The following is a 22,516-nucleotide window of genomic DNA, read 5'->3' as shown; positions in this document are numbered from 1 at the left end:
TACTCAATTGTTTTCAAAATCTCGATTGTATATATTTTTTTTTAAAAAAAATATTTTAACTCAGTGCGCCTGAAGTGATTAACTTGTCGGGTTCCCACAGTGGATCTCATCGCGCATTAACTCGTCGCCTTTAAAGGGTCTTACAGTTGTGTGATTACATAATTCATGGCTCACAACTCAAAACATACAACATCTCAAGAGTCATGTAATTCACAATCCATTACGTATCAAATGATTATCACTTACACATCATCTCAATCACATTTTCATAATAAAATAATTTATCGCATCTGATGCATCCTACACATATTATTCAATAGTAACATTTACTTGACACAACAAAAATATAAATTAAACTGAAATATGTTAGTATATACGCACTAACCAAATCAAAATATTTAGGGATAAAATAATGATATGTACCTCTAAGTCTCGATTAATTAACCGGTAAGAATTTAACTAATAGGTAAGCACAATTATAATCAATGAAATATATATTTAACCTTAAAGCGTACAAATATATTTATATGTAATAATATATATCATACATAGTACATTTACATGAATTAACAAATATGTATATATATGTAAATTTGTAAAGTGGAACCCGTAATTTAAAGCAGAAAACGTAACTACTGCACAACCAATGATGAAGGAAATATTTACAACATATTTAAAATGGAAAGCATAAATATTATACAACTATTTATTTCTGTACAGCCATTTATAAACAAAAAGAATAATTGTAATTACTAACTTATATAGCATATATAACTTAAAAGAAATAAAATAAAAATTTTATAATAATATTTAATTTATTTATGAAAAGAAAATGATTTCTATAACCTTACTTTAATTGTTATTATTATTATTATAGAAATCTCAAACAGCAAAATTGTACCAGGAGGAATCACGTATAGACACTTTCACTCAAAAAGCTTAATATATATATATATATTTCAACAAAGCCCACAAAACCAACGTGCAGTGAATTGCATGCAAAAATATATATATATTTCAGCAAACCCAGTACATATGGTACAAGCGCCAAATAACAAACAATCATACGCGTTAATGTTTAGTAATATATGTATCTAAAAAAACATTTGATTTCATTATATAATTAGATATAATTCAAAATCAGTCATATACGCATCCGACAAACGTGGGTAAGCAATTCATATAATGTGCCTACATATATGATCATTATTATGTAATTTAAATTGAAATAAAAATATTGAAACAAGAAAATAATTCATATGAAATCAAAACTTGCAATATATGTAAATAAATCAAATTTGTAAAAAGTGAAATTCAGTTACATGACAAGCATAAATTTGGGAAAATCAGGTTAGAAACAACCCAAAATACCCAAAAATTGATCCTCTAGGGATCCCTATACATGTTCATTTTAATCCCCAAGCGTGAATAACTCATCCCTTACCTCGACGTAGTCCCTCAATCGTTCTCCGTTAGCAATTGTGGCATCTCTGGTGCTCTCTAGAGCTCCTCCTTCGGTTGCTCTATTAAGGTTCTTGTGCGTCAGAAGAAGAGAAAGAGATAGAAGTGTTTTGTAAAAGCTGCTCTAGGTTAACATTTGATTTATATAGTGGAAATTTATGACCTAATTATATTATTTTTTTACTTATTTATTTATTTATTAATTTCTTATTTATTTATTAAAAGTTACGGCTGTTACACATCGGCATTCCCCGCTCGCATACTTGTCTCAGTCATATGCCTATTATTTTTAAAATAAAGTAAATTATGTATGAACTTAAAACAATAAGTTAACTAATAAACAATAATGTAAAGTGACTTACATAATCCACAATTGTATAATAGAGATGCTGAGATATTGACCACTGTGTGCTATTTCAGACAAATCTTCTTGCTTTATGTACAAGGGGAAGTTATCATTATACACCCCAATCACGATAGCATCCCACATAACCTGCAACAACTTTAGAAAAAGTTTTGAGATAGTCAATGCCATCAGATATAGGGGATCATCAACATCATGATTCGGCCTATCTATAGGTTTCGCCGGTCCCACAACTCCATTTTTATTCAACACATTTAATAAACATAATTTAATGTCAGTGAACACTTTAATAGGAAAAAAATCATTTAATGGTAGTGAAATACATGTTCTAAGAAATGTTTGACAAGATGTGTTGGCCAAGCAAGGAATGTGTTAAGTGTCTACCCCACTAATTGAACCTCTTGAGTGGGTATAGGAGCATCAATATCTCAAACTTTCTTAACACCAACCTTCACTTGATAATTGCCCAAAGGGATGTTGTGAACGGTGGTTGACCCTTCATAAAGTCTTCCAAGGGCGACCAGGCGGGGAGAATTTTCTTCTACGTACAATCCACATTTCTCTTACTCACCCGTGTCTGGGTCATTCCCTGAGGGATCAACACAACTCTCCTTTGTGCTGACATGAGCAACAGAAGGAGCAACCTCAGGCTTAGGAGGCAGTGTGAGTCCCTATGATTGCATCTGCGATTGAACTTGGGATTGCATCTGGTTGAAGGACAACATTAGTTGTTGAGTCATTTTTTTTTATGATCGACTCCCCCAGTTGGTCCTTGATTTTTTGTGTCACCTGCTCCAGGTCTTCGAGAGCCATGAACGTAGAAATGGGGGAGGTCCTTGGAGCCGGTCCAAAGTATTGTTTGATTGTGACACCAGCTCCAGCAGCACGGGCACGACCAAGGTGTTCTGGTTGCCCAATGGCAACAGTCAGTACATCATGATGTCCATAGGCAACAAAGCTTCCCTGTGAGGCCTACTCCTCTAAGGAATCATGTAACAAACAAATTTATTCGTTTACTCAATCAAACAATAATTATAAATAACAACAATTGACAAACGAAAGCGACTTACAATCTTGTCAGCAATTTCCTTTGCTACCTCAGGCGTCATTTGACCAGTTTTCTTGGTGCGGGTCATCTTCCATTTCACGTGTCGTCTGATGGAAGGTGGAGGATCAATGATGGTGTCAGTGCTTTCGGATTGAGCTGCTTCCTACAATTGTTTCTTTTTCTTCTCCTCCATCAACTTGTTTTCTAGATATTCATAACCCTCACGAGACAACACGCGAGGGGCAGTGTTTTCTTTCTAAATGGCCTGTGCCTTCTTTCGCACATCCTTTAAAAATTACACATTATCTAAGCTTATTATGTTTGACAATAATACGGAAATTTAAAGTTTAAAACAATGAAAAATACAAATTGACCTCCCATGAAGGGTCTAAAGTATTTTCTTTTTCGTCCTCAAATCAGATGCTTTAGGGATATCAAATTCAGCCTGACAAACGAAAATTACATTTTATTGTTAGTCAATTACAATTTTATTGTTAGTCAACAACATGCAACATTTAACTAAAATACCTGGATATTCTCTCATATCAAATCCTTCTGAGCTGCAGAGACTTGTTTCCAATTCTTATATGTCACATCCACCTTATCTCAAGCGACGATCCCTAAATATGTTTTTAACTTCTTTCTGTGGGGACCGTCGGCTTTCCCAGTTATAGGATCCATATGGACCAGTGGTCTCTCTATCGCAACTAGTCTAGTAGCCAATGATCTCAGTCATGATTATTAAACTCTCGAGTTAACTTGCTAATTCTTACGAGTTTACGAGTTCATTTATCCTCTGCGAGTTGATTCTTGAGTAAACTCTTTTTTTGTAGACTCTAGGCAAACTCTATAAACTCTAAGTAAAATCGGTAGACTCTCAAGTTTACCACCGAGTCAACGAGTTAGCAAGTTAAAAAAATTAAACCAAAATGTAAGTCATTTTTTATTGTTTTTTGTCTGTTTCGCATTCAACATACCTTCATTTAGTGTGTTATTCTCAAATACAAAATTCTCACCTTTAATAATATCAAACCCTTGTTCTCTAATAACATCAAACCCTCGATGAGAATGATCTACCACTACTATAACGTCTGCAAGTTATTATCTAGTAGTGATGTATTATTACTAGATTTGGTTATTTAAATATTCTAAACTTTATGATTTACTGTTTTGCCTTATTATATTGTTGAAATATTTAATTAGTATGCTATTTATAGATATTTTGTTATTATTTTTATATGAAGTAGACTCTTACGAGTCTGCGAGTTGTGTCTACGAGTCGAGTCTATAGAACTCTCACGAGTCTGCGTAAACTCTCGAGTTTGATAACCTTGATCTCAGTCATGTCGCTTTTCTTGTCTACTTCAAGGTAGAAGGGAAATGTGTTGCTGAATCAGTAGGATAAGGAAGAGGGGAGTTGGGTGGTGTAGCCATTTTCTTATCAAGAAAAAAACATTAATTAAACAAATGATTTAAAAACTATATTATGTTATATAACTGAATGAACTGAAATGAAGTACATATAAAATAAATTACATTAGATGATGTTAATTAATTCTCCTTCATCATGATCATTATGATTTGCATGCACGTCGTCAATTTCTTCTTCTCCGACGATGTTAGGCAAGATTTGTATGGACAAAGGACTGACATAAGTATCAATGAGTGAATCATCATCTTCAACATTAACATCAATTGTTTTCCCATGTAGAACCACTGACCACTTTTGATCACAAGGATCTTGAACATAAAATACCTGTTTAGCTTGTTCTGTCATGATGAAAGGGTCATTCTGGTAAGCGAGTTTCTTAAGACCTACCAACATAAATCCTAAATCATCAGTCCGCACACCGATATTGTTGTCAATCCACTTATATTTGAAAACACATACAATGAATTTGACATAATTAAGCTCCTAGATTTCTTCCATGACACCAAAGTAAGGGATGGAACAAAACCTTATCAGGAAAATCCAATGGAACAAAACCATTATTTAATTCTTCTCCCCTTGTAGACAATAATCTTTAAGATGACGAAGTCCAATCTTGTGAACTAGTTGCTCAAAAGCATTCCTTGACAATGACTGTAAAGAGATTTGCTAGATTTTCACACGAACAAACTTGTTGAACATTTATATCTAGTGGCGAACTTAGGACCTGGGGCCAATGGGGGAAAAATATTCAAAAAAATCTAATAATAATTATCATATATATGAAGATAAAGACATGGATATTAAAATATCATAAATTTCAATAAAACTAATAAACTAAATCACATACCTCACAATTGTCCTCTACGTGATTTCATGTTATGGAATCGCTGAATGATCAGCTCATTATAAACACTATTGAACACATCTCTTTCAATATAAGTGACAAGACAATCATTCATCCATGCATCTCCCATTCGATTGCACAACCTATTCTTCATAATTTTCATAGCAGAAAAGTCTCTCTCTACTATTGTTGTGGCGACATGCAAAATCATTGCTAACTTCAAAAGACGACAAACTAATGGATAAACTATGTCTTCTAGTTTCAACGATGCAAATTCAACATTTCTACACAAATCAATGATGTAAGTCTCAAGTTGATTATCAAGCATCACTAGATCAATTGAAGAAAAATCATATGGATAAAATCCCACAAAGTCAATTAGGCTTGCCTTATCAAAAGTAGAGAACAAATTGGTTGTATTCAAACAAGTCATTCAAAGAAGCAACCAAGTATTTGTCTCAACGAAATGGTCATTAAGTTCTTGAAGCTGCATGTCCACAACAATATAAAATAATTCAACATGCTAATAATGCTCTATTGTGATAGCTTGAGCATTACTTGCTCGTTGTGATCCCCCCCTTAGGAAAAAACATAGAGCAAATAGGCATTTTAGTCCCTGACTTTGTATCCCTGTTGCACATTAGTCCCTATCCTATTGAAATGTAAAAAATAATCTCTATCTTTGCATAAGTCTTGCAAAATAGTCCTTGTCGTTAAATTCCCAAGTAACATCATTAGTGAGGTGCATTGTTGGCAATTCAGTGCCACGTAGCCTATCCAATGTGACACTATTGTTAGCAATGTTGCAAAATAATCCTTCTTCCCTTTCATTCACTCAACCACCACTGTGCTTCTTCTTCATCATCCTTCATCTTCTTCTTCCCTCTCCCTCTCTCCCCTGCCCAATATCATTTCTTCACCTTCTTCTCGGCACCACCACTGCCCCCAACTCTGCATTCGTCCTCCGCCCCCATTCTCCCGTCTTCCCCTCCAAAACCCTAACCCCCAAAAAACCCAAACCCCCTCTGCCCTCCTCCAGTGGAATCGCAATCTTGAGCTCTCCAGCTTCACCCCCCGCTGCTCTCTAGTTCTGTGTTTGGTTTAATGAGATTTAGTTGTTGAAGTATTTGCTCTGCATTTCCTGTTGTTGTTTTAATTTTGCTGCTATCCAGGCTTTGCTATGGCAAAATCCATTGTAGGCTTCTTTTTCCATATTATGATGCAAATACAGCAAGGTTTTTGCTCATGTGCCAAAGGACGAAGTTGAGAATAGGATAGAACAGATAAACAAGGTGACAAGCCAGAAATTAGAAAAACTTGAAGAGGAGAAAGAATCTATTCTTGCTCAGATGGCTGAACTCAAGAAAATTTTGTATGCGAAGTTCAATGACTCGATCAATCTTGAGGAGGATTAGTAACTTTCTTCTTGTTGATAGATTTCTAGTTGTTTTCTTGTTAATATGACCTAATGGACATTTGGCATTTTTGAGTCATATTGTCTCTTATCATTTGATTTTAGAATGTATGTTACCTTGCTTGAACCTCTTTCACTCCTTGGCCTTTGTTTTTGCTTTCTTTGGCTTCTTATTCTGTGTGAATTTCATTTTCCCTTCATTGTGTCCTAAAAGGGGGGAAATTGCCTTTCTGGTTTGAGAATATCAAGATGTTTGACTTCTACTAAAGTGCAGAATGGATGAAAACAAATATTTTGCTGCCCAAGTAATAACTAACTAATACTAACTATTAAGAGAAAACAACATACCATAGTAGAGCGTGCTGTATTTAAAAAAAACACATAATAAAGCGTGTTGGTGTATAAATTTTTTGTTTAAAATATAATAGTTTTATATTGTTTTGGGTACACATAATAGTTTTATATAATTTTTAGTTGTTTGTTTATATAGCAATTTTCTTTATTAGAAAATCTTTACAATCACCTTAGAAACTTAATAAAAGAAGAATGATTATCTTGTGGGTAAAATATACTCTATTGAGTATTAACATAAAATGCGATTTTCAAACGATTCTTTTACTAATTACCATTTGAGTACACTTTTTAAAAAAAGAAGTTACCATTTGATTAAATTCTTATATTAGTCATTGAGATTATATAGTTCAGGGGTTTTAAACTAGTGCCGGAAATTTTAAAAATCTTGTTAATTTCTGTCTTTGCAAGAAATTATTTATCATTTTTAGTTTATTTCTATGTAGTTTTTCATAAAAAGTATCAAGGTAAATGTCTAAATGACACTTTACAATGACAAAGACAAATCATAGTTTTTAAAAAAATCTCAGTAGTTAAAATACCCAGCCAATACAAACTAAATTTAAAATATTTGTTACCATTTCAATTAAGTTGTACAAACACATGGATCAATGCAAGATTATTCTAATTTATTTAATTAATAATCTCAAGTTCTAATTGTAAATAAGCAAATTGTGTCAAAATTTTGTTATTTATAATAGTTTTATCCAATTCAAATAGGATTACATCTCATAGAAAATACCTGCAAATTAAGCTAAAAAAATAATTTTGAAGTTATATAATGTGCAATACTAGAAACTAAACATTTCAACATCATTGTTAAAATTTAAGAGATATTCATAAAATAAAATTATACATAATATCCCTTTCCTTCTATTTCAAATTCTCAATTTGCAATGACCCCCGACCTTATTCCATAAGCACTGCAACACCTTGTCACCATTTAAAAAAAAATTAATCCATGCCGTCAGTGGCAGATCCAAGACCCTGAGTCAGTGGGTGCAAATTATAAAAAATAAAATTAGTGGGTTCAATTATATAAATATAAATAAAATAAAATATAAAAATATAAGATTTTATTTACAAATTTAGTGAATTTTAAAAAATGAGGGGGTGCAAGTGCACACCCTCAGCCCAATGTAGGTCCGCCACTGCATGCAGTAATAGATTTATCATTGAAAGCAATCCTCCACAATTGAAAAAGTTCATAGCAAGTGCAAATAGACTAGTATTCCAAGAAGATTTTCTCGCAGAAGCTTTTGAAGAAATGATAATGTACAGTGTATAGAACTTTAAACTTTTTCTTTGATTGTATAATAATATGAAGAACGTTCCCAGTAACCTTATTTCTTATAATAAACTTGTTGGAGTTGGAGGTGATGACGACGATGTGGGGGGTGGAGCTAGAGAGCTCGGGCTTGTGATTCCAGTGGAGGAGGGTAGATGGGGTTTGGGTTTTTTGGGGGTTAGGGTTTTAAAGGGGAAGAAGGGAGAATGGGGGTGGAGGACGAATGCGGAGTTGGGGGCGATGGTGGCACTGGGAAGAAGGTGGAGAGATGACATTGGGAAGGGGAGAGAGGGAGAGGGAAAGGGAGAAGAAGAAGATGAAGGATGATGAAGAAGAAGCACAGTGGTTGAGTGAATGAAAGGGAAGAAGGACTATTTTACAATACTGCCAACAATAGTGCCACGTTGGATAGTCTACGTGGCACTGAATTGCCAACAATGCACCTCACTAACGGCCCTACTTGGGAATTTAACGACAAAGACTATTTTGCAACACTTATGCAAAGATAGAGACTATTTTTAATATTTCAATAAGTTAGGAACTAATATGCAACAGGGCTACAAAGTCAGGGACTAAAATGCCTATTTACTCAAAAAACATATCTTCCATATTAGGAATGTTAATGATGTGTGTATTGCAAAACAATCACTTCCTGCAATAAAGATTCTCATCCATAATCCCTCTTAGTTTGTAATCATTGCTTTGTAATGCTAACCAAATTCATAACATTAATGATGTCTTGGTCTTTCCTTTGCAATGCATGTGACAATTCATTTGAAATGCCCAAGACATTTTTCATCAAATGCAATATGAATGCAAAGTCAAAATCCTTTATCAAATGTAAAAGACCATTGGTTTCAACTCTTTGATCTACATTTGATCCATCATCTTTTATAATTTCAAGAACATCAACTATAGCAGAATACACCAAAGTTGCATAATGAGAACCCCAACGAGTATCAACAACATGTTTGAGACTAGTTTCTTGATTCAAACCTTGTCTACTAGAAGTTTCTCCTTTTCTCAATGCCTTTCTAACATTGACTATTTGTTTTTCACAAAGCATGTCATGTCGTTTGCAAGATCCCCCAACAACATTCTATAAGATGGACACTAAATTAAAAAACATATGCAACTTGAACATGATTTTTGGCAAAAGCAACCAATGTAAGTTGTAATTGATGAGCAAAACAATGTACATAAAATGTAGATGGGTTCTCCTTCAAGATCAAACTTTTGAGACTAGAAAATTCCCCTTGCATGTTGCTAGCACCATCATAACCTTGTCCATAAATTGATATACTAAGCCCACGTGTATGCAAATTAATTCATCAATTGCCATTTCCAAGGACAAAGTAGTAGTATCTTTAACATGAACAATACCAAGAAAGCACTCAACAATACTTCCACTTTTGTTAACATAATGCAAAGCAATAGCCATTTGCTCCTTATTTGATATGTCATGAGCTTCATCAACAATAATAACAAAATGCTCATTTCCAAGATTAGTAATAATAGCATTAGTGGTTTCCAATGCAACAACATTAACAATATCCTTTTAAATTTTTGGAGCAATTAGTGGATGATTTTCAAGAGCATTTTCCAAGACAACATAGTAGAATGGATTGACTCATCATGACCACAAAAAGCTAATCCTTGATTTAATAGAAAGCGAACACAGATGTTGTTAAACTTCTTCGATATAACTCCCAAACTTGTTCTGATTGCTTAGATATTGCAATTTCAATATGTTGATTTTGATTCATCAAACCTTGACACTTCTTCAAAGCAATTTCATGAGCATTATTAGGACCTCCAACATGAGATAAGAGTCTTCCTTATTCCAATTTGTGAATCCATTTGTCACAAATATGAATCACCACCTAATTGCTTTTCAAAATTAGGCCTAAAAAGATAACAACATAAGCAAAATGCAACATCTTTTTTTATGCTATACTCCAACTAGTTACTAAATTCTTTAAACCAAGATGAAGAAAATCTTCTTAAGGAAATTCCGATTTTTCTTTGAGGAAAATTATGTTGAGTAGGTTGGCATGGTCCTCTTTGCAAATTTTTTCTTCGTATCTTATCTTGACCATTAGGATGATATATGTTGAAATTTCATTTCACTTTCCCGGATCTGATGGAAAATATTATAAATTAAATTAAATTTTTTCTTGTTGAAGACTTGATTCACAAGGTTTTGATGAAGATTGTGGCTCATTTGATGATAACTTCCTCTTGACAAATCTATCCATTATCTATTCAATATTAAAAAAATAATAACAATCATAAGAAGAAATAAAATGTAAAATAATAGCAATTATGAGATTAATAATTTCTAATTTAATAAACAAGAATGAAAACAAAATGACATTTTTTTAACAATTATACAAAATAACACACACACACACACACACACACACACACACACACACACACACACACACACACACATATAATATTAATATCTAACAATGTTGAAACTTGAAATATGTTACACACCACTTATCGAATCAATACTAAAGCTTTGGAATGAAACAATGGAAAAATAGTAAATAATATTTTGTTTAGGCAACTTGATTTTTTTTAAAAAATTCTTATTGGAGGGATGCACCTAAATCCTCCCAAAAGAAGCTTCATCGAAAAGAGTAAATAATCCCCAAATTAGAATGCAGTAGTTGTTGAAACAATAAAATTAGTCATGAACTTTCTCATGAAAGATTGAAATTAAACAGTCTCCTATAAATAAAATTAGTAAACAATAAAATATGAAAGATTGAAAAAATACAGTAAATAAATAAACAATTTGCTAAAAGGGTTATAAAAAAAGAGAAAAAGCACAACACAATTTACTAAAAGACCAAGCTTCAAATGAGAAAACTTATTTTCAACCGCGTTGTAGCGTAGTACCAAGAGGGAGAAAACTTAAGAAAAGTGAGATCTTTTGCTTTTTTGAAGTGTGAACGTAAAAGCACCTGAATTGTAAAAGTAATATCTACCAAAAAAAATTGTAAAAGTAAAAGACGAGGAAGAGATAAAATGTGTAGAGAAAAAGACAACTTTATTTTTCAAATTAAAGATAAATAATATTTATATAAAAGTTAGTACAAGTAGAAATCGAGTGTAAACCTATAACAAATTGCAAGTGGTCATATACATCATAATAGGGGGGAAATATTTTTTAAGACTACATATATGAAATTACAAAATTCAATGGGGACAGTTGCCCACCCTCAGTTCCAAATGGGGCTGCCATTGTTTATATCATCATTCTTTTGGAGATCATGCACGAAGAAGAATTTTGGTAAAATGTGCTTTGTTCTATCTCCATTAATGTATCATTCCTTTAATTGAGCGATACATGCAATATTATCTTCACATATGATCATTGATGTCATTTTTCCTGAAGATAAACCACAAGTTTATCGCACATGTTGAATTACAAATCTTAACCAAACACATTCATGACTTGCCTCATGTAATGCTAAAAAAATTTCATGATTAAGTGATGTTGCGGTTATGGTTTGCTTCACATATCGCTAAGAATTGAAATAGTTGTGTCACCACATGTAAACAAATATCTTGTTTGTGATCTACCATTATGAGGATGTGACAAATAACCTGCATTTGCATAATCAGTTAGATATGATTTTGAAACATTTTAATAAAACAACCCCATGTCCATAGTTCTCATAAGATAATGAAGTATGTGCTTTACTCCATTCCAATGTCTTCATGTAGGTTAAGAACTATATATTGCTAATAAATTAACTCCAAATGATATATCAGGTTGTGTATAATTAGCATTAATGTATCCTTGAGCAAATGATACATTATCTTGCTAATAAATTCTTGAGCATGTAGTCATCCTTTGTATCTCACAATTTCATTATTTTCATTTTTGCTTTTGCACAAAAACCCATTTGTATCTAATTGGTTTTATATCTTCAAGTGCATAACTTATGAGTCCAAATTAAAATATAATTGATTTTACATCTTCAAGTATATGGACTGCAAGTCCAAAAACCTAACTAGGTTTATGTCTTCTAGTATATGGACTACATGTCCAAAAATCTAACAAATTTTTCATTTTCAGGTGTATGCAGTACATGTCCAAAAACCTAATTGTATTTTACATCTTCAGGTGTATAGACTACAAATCCAAAATCATTCGCTTTTTAGAAGTGAGTCTAATTTTGCATGAATTAAGTCTTTCTATTTTGCCCAATCATTTCTTTGTCTACAATCCTCTATAGACGTACTCTTGATCCTCATTGTCATTATCATTTGTTACATTTAGCGTTGCATTATATGAAGATACATTGTCAATGTTGACTTTATTTCGGATCCATCATATTCTATTCATGTCATAATTTGATATCTCTTTCTTTTCAATAATTTCAGGTACCTAAGTTCTTCTAGAACTAAAATTTATAATTATGTTTGAGGATTCTTTCAACATTCTCATAACCTCAATTTGACCATCTAACTATTTAGCTTTTTTCATTTTTATCTTTGGAACCAATGGTTATACTAAACCTCAATTTGACCATCTAACTATTTAGCTTTTTTCATTTTTATCTTTGGAACCAATGGTTATACTATGCAGTCTACGCTTCAAGCATGTTAGACTTGCTTTGAAATATTATACTGTCCAACAAGGACATCAAATTTTATTGGAGCTTTAACAGTTAGTATATATAATTTAGCCATTCTATTTTGCTAAACTTTATAAATGAATTATCTTTTGAACTTCTGGTTCACATTGTTTCATTTGAGGATCGAGATGATATTTTTCTTTTCAATTAATATCCCTTTTCCAACCACTTATTCTTTCCTCCTAATATTGGGATAATCGATTCAAAATGACAAATGACAAACTGAGTCATGTATAAATCTTTCTTAATGAATATTCATTCCCAACATATATTCCCGACATTCTTTTAGGACTCATCTTTGTATGTATACAACACATCTACAAATTCTCAAATGGGTAATATTAGATAGCTCACCTAAAATCAATTTCTAAGGGAAGAACTAATTAATTATAATTTGTTGGCGTGATGTGAATCAATACTCTTTACAAACATAAGAAGTAAACTTGCTAGTGTAATTTGGGAAATGTGCTCTTAGTTAAATTAATTGAGATAACAATCTTGCAAACTTCTGGTTGAGATTTGACAACAATAAACATGTAACATTGATGCATCATTTAAAATCATGAAATATCTAAATGATCCACATGATAAGTATATTGGTTCACAAATATCACCTTGCAATTGCTTTAAAAAAAAAATGGACTCATTTCCAATTTTTTTCTAATGATAGCCTAATTATCAACTTTCCTCGGAAACAAATAGTACAATAGTACATGAGAAATCATTGTCCTAAACCTCCAATAAGTGTCCACATAAATTTTTAAATATTTTTCGCATCATATAATGGACTCGGAATGACCTAAAGGGTCATGCATGCCAAACAACAAATTTATTTTTATTCATAAACTTAAACTTATGGTTTACGAAATTATGCTTTTAATTGTACTAATATATATGTGGTGCAAAACATAAGAAAAAACTCAATTTTTCAATACTTATTTGTATTTTTAATATGCAACTTTATTCCTCCCGTTACAATACATTAGCTCTCCCAGAGCCTTTAGTTATACTTGTAGTACAAAAAACAATACTAGCATTGACTTCTTGAATTACTACACAAGAGAAAATATGTATCAATAATCAATGTGACAAAATTGTTTAGGAAAGCTCGATCACATAACATCTAGTAACATAAAACATAAGTAACACAAAACATTCTACTAATCATAAATTCAAGAACATGGCATGAGAAAATTTATTTCACTTCTAAATCATCCAAACCTATCTTTGGGCAAAACAGTAACACATTATAACTTTACCTAGATGAAAAATTGATAATTTTTTTTGCAAGGACTAAATCTAAACTTTTGTAATTTTACAAGGGACAAAAATATTTTAGTCTTGTTTTTTTTTCTCCTTGCCCCTTCGAATCAGAAAAAAAGATGGCAATACTATGTTTTTTTTTAAGGAAACAACAGTTAAGACTTTTCAGTCTAAATCAAAGATTGAATACAAAGTGGGAATAGAATCAAAGGAATAACTACAAGCATTAAACGTTGATGCCTTGGCTGGAGTATGAACAACATTTTTTGCTTCTCTTCTCACAAAATTCATCCTAAAGTTGGTAAAATTTAGAAGGAAAAGTCTACACTCACGAATGAATGCAGAGGTCAATACCGGAAGAATTGAGATGGAAAAAAATGGTTGTGTCCTAGTTGCACTTCAGCGTTGAAGATGGTGGTTTCTACCACAAAGATTGCTGGAAGTTTGTGGAAGCAAGAAAGATCTTTGAAACACGGGGACGCCTGCTAGGTGTCTTTCCTTGTTTCCGGTACTGCGCGGGAACATGGACGGGATGGGTACGGTTAGGGGACATCGTTGACCTATTTGGTATGGCTGACCAAGACGGGGATGAGGACTTCATTTTGTGGGGACGACAGTATTCTACACGCGCTTCCCTACAGTCCAAAATGGTAGTGGCAGAACTGTAGAAGCTACCACAGTTAGAAATGGCAGCATCAGAAGAATTAGAAGAGCACTTGCAAGAGCTCAGATCCAAAGCCACAGAGCTTAATTTTCCTCAGAGAAGAATGGAATGCTTCAATCGAAGCCTATTCCCACTTCATCACTCTCTGCACCCAAACCCGCTTTCATAATTTTCTTTGCAGAATCATAGATCCCTCTTCATTGCTCTATGCAACCGCACATAAGTAAAATCTAAATTGAAGGACTTCTTCCACAATGTCCTTCATGATTGTAATCATGTTTTGGAACTCGACGCCACACATTCGAAGACCCTTTTGTGCAAAGGTAAGATCTTGTTAAGCCTCAAACTCTATTCTTCCGCTCTCGAGTGTTTTAGAAGTGCTTCGATCGATGGGAACGCTGAAAACGTAAATGGGTACTTGGAAAGATGCAAAAAGTTTGGAGCTTTTGTCAAAAACGGGGTGTTTGGATCTTTCAGATTGGGTTTCAAGTGGGTTCAAAGGGAAGGCTCTAAAGCTGACTGAACACATTGATAATGTGGAGATTAGAAAATCTGAGATGAGTGGGAGGGGTTCAGGATCTTTGTGAGGATGTACAATTAGCAATGTGGAAGAATTTCATTGACAAGGTTTTTGAGGTTGTCGGGAAGTGCCACAAGACAAAGGGTTTGGTTATTTATAATATTCCAGTGTTGCTAGTTATTTCTCACGTTTTTTTTATTAATTTTTCAGTTTTTTTTAAATAATAAAAAATATTAAAATTTTTGTCGTTTTCTGGTCGTATCCGTATCTTTGAATTTTTGGATCTACCATTTTCTGTCCCCCTATCCATATATGTCCGTCCCCGTTTTGGGGCATCCTAGGGAGAGATTAAGCCCGATGTTTGACGCCTAACATTCAGCCATTCATGGAGGAATTGGTTCGAAATGCTAACAGATACATATGGAGGGTGCCATGTCATTGTGGTTCCAGATCTTTTCATTTCTGTTATTCCAAATAGCCCATGGCGTGATCATAACTTTGGATAGCGAGGAATTGTCAAGCTGTTGCATTAGATCGAAAATCAAACCTTTGATGCTGTCAGCCACTAGAATATTTCCTTCAACAATGTTCCAAAGGCCAGTTTCTTTCCAGATATGTTTTGCTCTCTCACAAATCGACAAATAAATGCCAATCAGATTCCATATTGTTTGAGCAGAAAGCACATTGAAATGGACATTGAACTCCTTTTTGAACAAAGCTCCACAAAAGACATCCAATTATCAGGGACTTTCAAATTATCATTATCTAAAACAGTATCCATACTATTGTGATATCAATACTATTTAGACAACACACCTTTCTAGTTTCTATTTCTAATTAATGTCTCTAAGATGCCTTTTTTATAAACTACGTGTCTCTAAAATGCCTTTAATTTTTCATATAAAAATAATGCTTCAATTATTATTATTATAAATTAATTGTATATGTAAAGATAGAGAGAGACAGAAATAGAGATAAAAAAATTAAGGCTAAAATATGTTTTTTTCTTATAAAATTAAAAATGATCATTTACATATCGAAAGACATAAAATAGTCTTTATTTTGATTTATCCGACTTCATAAAATTATTAATTTGATGTAATTAAATAGATTATTTAATATTATAGATTTTTTTATGACCAAATTCACATCAAGTAGTTTTTAAGGTACTAAACTAAATAACTAGGTTGGTATTTTTTATTCTGTGTAAGTCATAGTAATTTATTTATTAAAATATACACTAATACAATATAAAATTTACTGAATATTGTTATTAATAAATTGTGAATGATTAATAATATAAGAATAAAATATTACATATTTTATTAATCAATGTATTGTATAATGTATAGTATATTTATAATTATTTTACAGTTTTGTGCTAAGCAATATTAGTGTGTTTCGTAATTAATATTTCTTATTTTCAATTAATTTTTATTAATTTAAAATTATTTAAATTTCTATATTTCATGATATTATTAGTGTACTAAGTAGGGATGGATCCAAGGGAACCAATCAGGGGCCTTGACCCCTTTTCCTTAGGGTTCTTTGTATAAATATGAGGAAAAAAAGAAAAACTAAAATAAAAGAAAATATATGAGAAAAATAAGTTTTTGATTTAATATTTGCTAAAACAATTTCAAGTAGTAGATCATAGTTTGAATTTTATCCATAAATTAATAAGTAATATTTATTAAAACTTATTACTTATTCAGTTAAAAAACACTTATTATTTATTAAATTATTATTTATTAGAAGTAAAATAATTAAATAATTATGTTAAAAAAATTGACTTCCCCTTGATACACTCATGAATCTGTCCTTGCTACTGAGTAATTCAAATGAAATATTTAGAAAAAAAGTTTACTGTTTAACATTGGTATAATTCACCCAAAATATAAAACTCTTACATTGTGGTAAATTGAAAACTTTACCAAAAATTTCTTATATATATCGTATTTTCCGTCTTCGTAATTATCCTTATAATTCCAATCACAATATACAGACCCTCTGAATCAATTAAAATTTCAAGTTAATTAAAATTTTGTAATTAAAAAAACCTTAACTCGAGTTTTGGCAGTGAAGATTAACTGCACGCATCTGTGTGTGTATACATAATTTTGGAGATTATAACAAAGTAAAATAGAATAGCACAACTGCACAAGTTAAATTTTATTTAGCAAACATAGTACAAACGATGACAATCATTAGTATATCACCCACATATATTATTGGCTACAACAAATCAATCAGCTAGCCTTATTTGTTGACCATATATATGTACAAAAGCAATTAAAAATGTCACATAATTCTTGCATTATTTGATTAGTGTCTTTCTTCCTCTTTCTATGGGCAGAGAGGGTTAACATCTCCTCTGTAGGACAATTCAACACTGTTGCATGAAGCCTTGGCCTCTCCTCCACCTTCAAGTTTCAGGTCTATGTTCTGCAACACTATCCCCTGGCATGGAAATTTCTTACTGCAATCAAATTGCACACCCACATCAGAAGCACTAGTGCCACTTATGTTTTGGTACAACACATTCCTAATCTGAACTGCAGATGTCTGCAAGGACAAAAGCCAATTTAATTAATCAATTTTTTTTATTTATAAGAATAAAAAATAAGTACCAAAAATCTATAATAATTCATGTATTTACTCAATTAATTGAGTTAGATTTCTTTACTAATTATCAGACTTATTAACTAAACAAAACTTTATATTCTAGCCAAATTAGTTATCTTAAAATCATTTTTTAACAAACTTACTAAAACAAAAATTGATTCTGATTATAATTGATTATAACACTAATCAATTAAACATATAATTTGATTATTAAAAAAAATAAATTTGCACAGCTATCTCAAAACCTTAATGTGAACCCTCGGATGAAGATCAAACAAGTCATATTTTATATTGATGAATCAAATTTAAAATATGCAAGAATTGAGACATCTGATCCTCGTTCAATGGTTCCAATTAAATGATTACATGAATGCGTGAAAAATACGGTTTCAATGAGTTGGATCTATATATTAATATTATGGATTAATTACTTGTTCTTCGCATGGTGTCTCTTGATCACAGTAGTTTTGGTCAATTATTATGGGGTTGGCCACATTGTCCATTTGAATGTTCTGAAATTGGATGTTGCTTGCACTTCCTGATCCTCCCTGCATATGCATATATGTACAGGTTAAAAGTTAAAACCAAAAGGGATTTATATATATGTAGTATTGATATAATTGAATTATGCAATTTATCTGTAATAAAAATTAAACATTGTTGAAAATTCAAATTACCTGCCATGTCTTAATTCTTAGTCCGTTTGTAGTTCCAGAAAGCTGAGCTCCTTTCACCGTTATTCCTGAAACGAAGTCCTTGGATCCCTCAGCCCCCAAGCTTCCGATGCTGAGATCATTGTTGCAAAGAAAGTCACATTTTAAATTTATCATTCACATGTGCCTAGTCTTTAACATTATTAAGCAGTGATTGAAAGAGTTCTAGAAAAACTTTTTTTTTCGATACAACTATAAAAACTAATTTGACCTAATAAAAGTGGCTTATAGTGATTATTTTATATTTAATTATAGGTTAACTTAGTAAGTTTTATATAAAAAAAGTTACAAAACAATTTTTTTAATTTATCTCAGTAAATATTATTCATAATAGTCTTTCATATGAAAGCTCTTATTTAATAAATATTTAATTAAATAGTATATCTAAATACACTACTCTTAATTGAATGATGGAATATGACCACTCTTAATTGACTGATGAAAATATTATTGAAGGTACCTGATACCATGGCCTGGTCCGCAGATTATGTCTGTGGCTAGTACATCCTTGGATCCACTTACAATTGATATACAATCATCACCTGCAACGTGTTGAAACAAAAAATTGATTTAGAAATTAACATATAAAAATTCAATGTTTTTTCATTTTTATTATTGTATTGAAAATTCAGAACATCATCAATTAATTGAGAATATACCAGTTCCTATAACGGAGTTAGAGATTTGAATGTTTTGGGTGTTTGTGACATGGATTCCATCGGTGTTAGGGCTATCCCCCGGTGCTGTCACTGTGAGATCAGAAACTTGAACATTCTCAGAGTTTTGGAATGAAACTTGCATCTGTTGGCCATTTTTTATCGTCAAATCCTCCACTGTCAAATCTTTGCACTTGTAGAAAGTCAATGCCTGCAATTAAGAGATACAAACAATGAAGGTTACATCATATGGAATGGATCTTCTGTCAAATTCAACCGTTGAAAAAGATATACTGAAATTTTTATATTTATAAGCAACATTAAATGAGTGAGACTTATATTTTTTTTTTCAAATTACATTTATTATTTATAGGAAATAATTTTGTTCGAGTTAAATATAACTAAGAAAGACTTATATGATATTTTCTCCGGTTTTATAAAAAAGTGCTCTAATTAGTTACATTATATGTATTAACCATTGTGTCGTTATTGGAGAATTATCCTTGAGTTTTTTTAAATATATATTTCCATTCAATTAATTAATTAATGAATGAATTAAAACATGTAAACTTGACTACTAACTCTTGTATTCTATAAAAAAAGAAGACAAAATAAATGAGATAAGTAATTGTTCCTAATGTTTTTTTTCCTATCCTCGTGTGAAAGAGAGTCGCCAAAGAAATTAACTTATTATATTTATTGTTTGTTGACTATAAAAAAATATGTTGGAGTAATTGAGAGTATTTTTATATAAAAAAATTAATGCAAGATACAATTTAGTAAGTTCTCAACTTTTAATTAAGGCAAATTTCTATAAAAAAAAATACCGGAGGAAGTATTTATGAAAGAAGTAGATGCAATTAATATTTCAACATATATTGATTTGACAATATATGGATAGTTAATTTTATTTTAAATCTTCACATGACTTTGTTGTACATAAATTTCGTCTCTATCTCTTAATAAATATTAATAAGGCCCCACTTCTTAATGTTTAAAACGAAATAGATATAAAATTTTGATCGACTTGACAAGGTCCCCTTAAATTTTATTTAAATATAAGAAGATCTATTCCCATATATTTCAATTCAAATTATACTATTGGGATAGCTATGTATACATACCGTAGGGGCATTCTTGCAAGGCTGCAAAGAAAGAAACATATAAAGAATTAATAGTTAGCATGATGAGATTTATGTATGAACATATAAAGAATAGTTAGAGCATTTTAATATCTTACAAGCTTTTCGTTAACTTTGCATGAGTTTTGCCACCATATGTTTCCATTTCCATCGATGGTTCCACCACCTTTAACTGATAGTTTCTCAATACTGTCGAAAACAAGCCAGTGGGTTAGGTCTTCGCTGTAATCTGATAGGTTTTCTGATGCTTCAATGATTCCAGAAATCTGAAAGAAAAAAAAAATCATCCAAATCATATATAGAGATGTAAAACAATTGTAGGTTGCTTGAAGGTTAATTAGTTAATTAATGCTTAAAAATATTTGGAACAAGCAATTTTAATTTGTGCCAAACTAACCTGAACTTCTATGTCGGATTCGCAAGGGCCAGAAAATGTGAATGGCTTGAGTAGATAATTTTTCCGAGGCACCACAAAAACTGCTCCCCCAGAAGAACATGCTACTTCCCAAGCTTCCTTGAATGCCTGAAATAACCCACATAGCCATGATTAATATAGTTCAAACATTATTATCATTCTTTTCAATTGAGAAGCACGATATTACATATATACCTTACTAGCAAAAGAATAAGATAAAAAAAACTATAGAATAATATCATTAGGGGAAAATATAAATCTACTTCCATTAACATGAATTTGTCTAATGAAAATTAAAGTACTATTATTCTAATTAAATATCGTAAATTTATTTTTATGTGTAACATAACAATAATAAAAAGAATATCCTCATTTTGTCCCACAATTTTTATACTTTTTTACTACTGTTTTTGCAAACCATTCAACTATTCTAATTTAACCTTCCACATTTAATTACATTGATTAAAAAGAACTGCACCAACTATACTTATGCAACAAATTCAATTGCAAAGAATAAAAAGAAATTATTATTACGGTTTACCATACTAACACATTTTTATTAGACAAAAACTATATTTACATAAGTTCAATAATTATAATATTTTTCTTAGTACTATATTTTAATGAAATGTAAGTGATAATATGCAAGCGACATTAATTTGGTCTAGGTGAGAATATGTACCTGAGTGTCATCAGTTTTGCCATCTCCGCGAGCTCCATAATCATTGACGTTAACCGTTTTAAGCGAAGAAGAAATGTCACCCAATTTGCCAAATTTCCTTATGCTCATAACATCTGTACTTTTTTGTTTGATAAAGTCCTTGAATGTACCACCACCATCAAGTAGCACGGTGCTGTGACAAGCAACAAAAGAAAACATGATAAAAAGTAACGAGAGATGATGCCTTTGGAGGGCCATTGTTACTTTAATTTCCCTTTGTGCGTAAGTGAGAATTGATGCTCTTTGAAAGGTGTTGAATGCTGTTTGATGAAAATGGCTAGGGTTAATGACTAACTTGAAGTGGAATTGATGGGGAGAATGTCATGTGGGGTTTGTGTATTTATAGACAAAGAAATGGAAATGGTTTTGGATTATGGATTTTGTTTAGTTTTTCAACTACATAAGGGTTTACGGTATGGAAGCTAGGATATGAGAGATTGAGACGAAATGATCTCTTAAGGTACGTACACACTGACTTTTGCTCCATACAGGCTTGTACCCAAAATGTTCACGAATGTACGTGTCATTAATCTATTATGTGACTACATGTATCAAATATGCTAGTTCTTAAATAGTAGTAATAATATGTAAATACGGTTAATACGTATATATGTTTCTAGCTCAACATTATTATATCAATTAGCCAAAGAACACGCATAACGGTATAAGTTGGTTTTATAAACTTAAAAGGATTGAAACACTTAGCTTGTAAAGCTACAAACATATATACGATTGAAACACGTATATGTGTTTCTAGCTCAACATTATATCCTATATTTCTCATTGATAGGCTTTCTAAGAATATCATTAACCATACTTCGTTACAATGTTCTGAACGGAAAATTGTGGCGCCTTTCCTCACATAGCAAATTGAACGATATTATTAGAACTAAGTCACATTCTCTAATATGCTTCCTTTCATGTTCCTTTATTA

At 31.7% G+C, this 22,516-nt stretch overlaps 2 protein-coding genes across 2 annotated transcripts; one reads left to right on the top strand and one right to left on the bottom strand.

Moving 5' to 3' along the window:
• The first annotated feature begins 5,949 nt into the window (after positions 1-5,949).
• Positions 5,950-6,564, top strand: LOC106794803 (uncharacterized). Its single transcript, XM_014762686.1, has 2 exons — positions 5,950-6,236; positions 6,381-6,564. The coding sequence occupies exons 1-2, from the start codon at positions 5,950-5,952 to the stop codon at positions 6,562-6,564; spliced, it is 471 nt and encodes a 156-aa protein (XP_014618172.1).
• A 10,903-nt stretch (positions 6,565-17,467) lies between these two features.
• Positions 17,468-21,895, bottom strand: LOC100777940 (polygalacturonase). The gene is made up of 9 exons (XM_003537237.5): positions 21,544-21,895; positions 20,844-20,969; positions 20,545-20,712; positions 20,429-20,449; positions 19,308-19,515; positions 19,109-19,190; positions 18,613-18,721; positions 18,367-18,483; positions 17,468-17,875 (listed from the first exon to the last, which is right to left on the bottom strand). Exons 1-9 carry the CDS (start codon positions 21,778-21,780, stop codon positions 17,657-17,659), a joined length of 1,287 nt encoding a protein of 428 aa, XP_003537285.1. The 5' UTR covers positions 21,781-21,895; the 3' UTR covers positions 17,468-17,656.
• Positions 21,896-22,516: the final 621 nt, after the last annotated feature.

The sequence above is a fragment of the Glycine max genome, chromosome 10 (genome assembly GCF_000004515.6).
Source record: "Glycine max cultivar Williams 82 chromosome 10, Glycine_max_v4.0, whole genome shotgun sequence".
Taxonomy (NCBI): domain Eukaryota; kingdom Viridiplantae; phylum Streptophyta; class Magnoliopsida; order Fabales; family Fabaceae; genus Glycine; species Glycine max.
The sequence above is the reverse complement of the archived record's forward strand: the minus strand, read 5'-3'. Positions and strand labels throughout refer to the sequence as shown.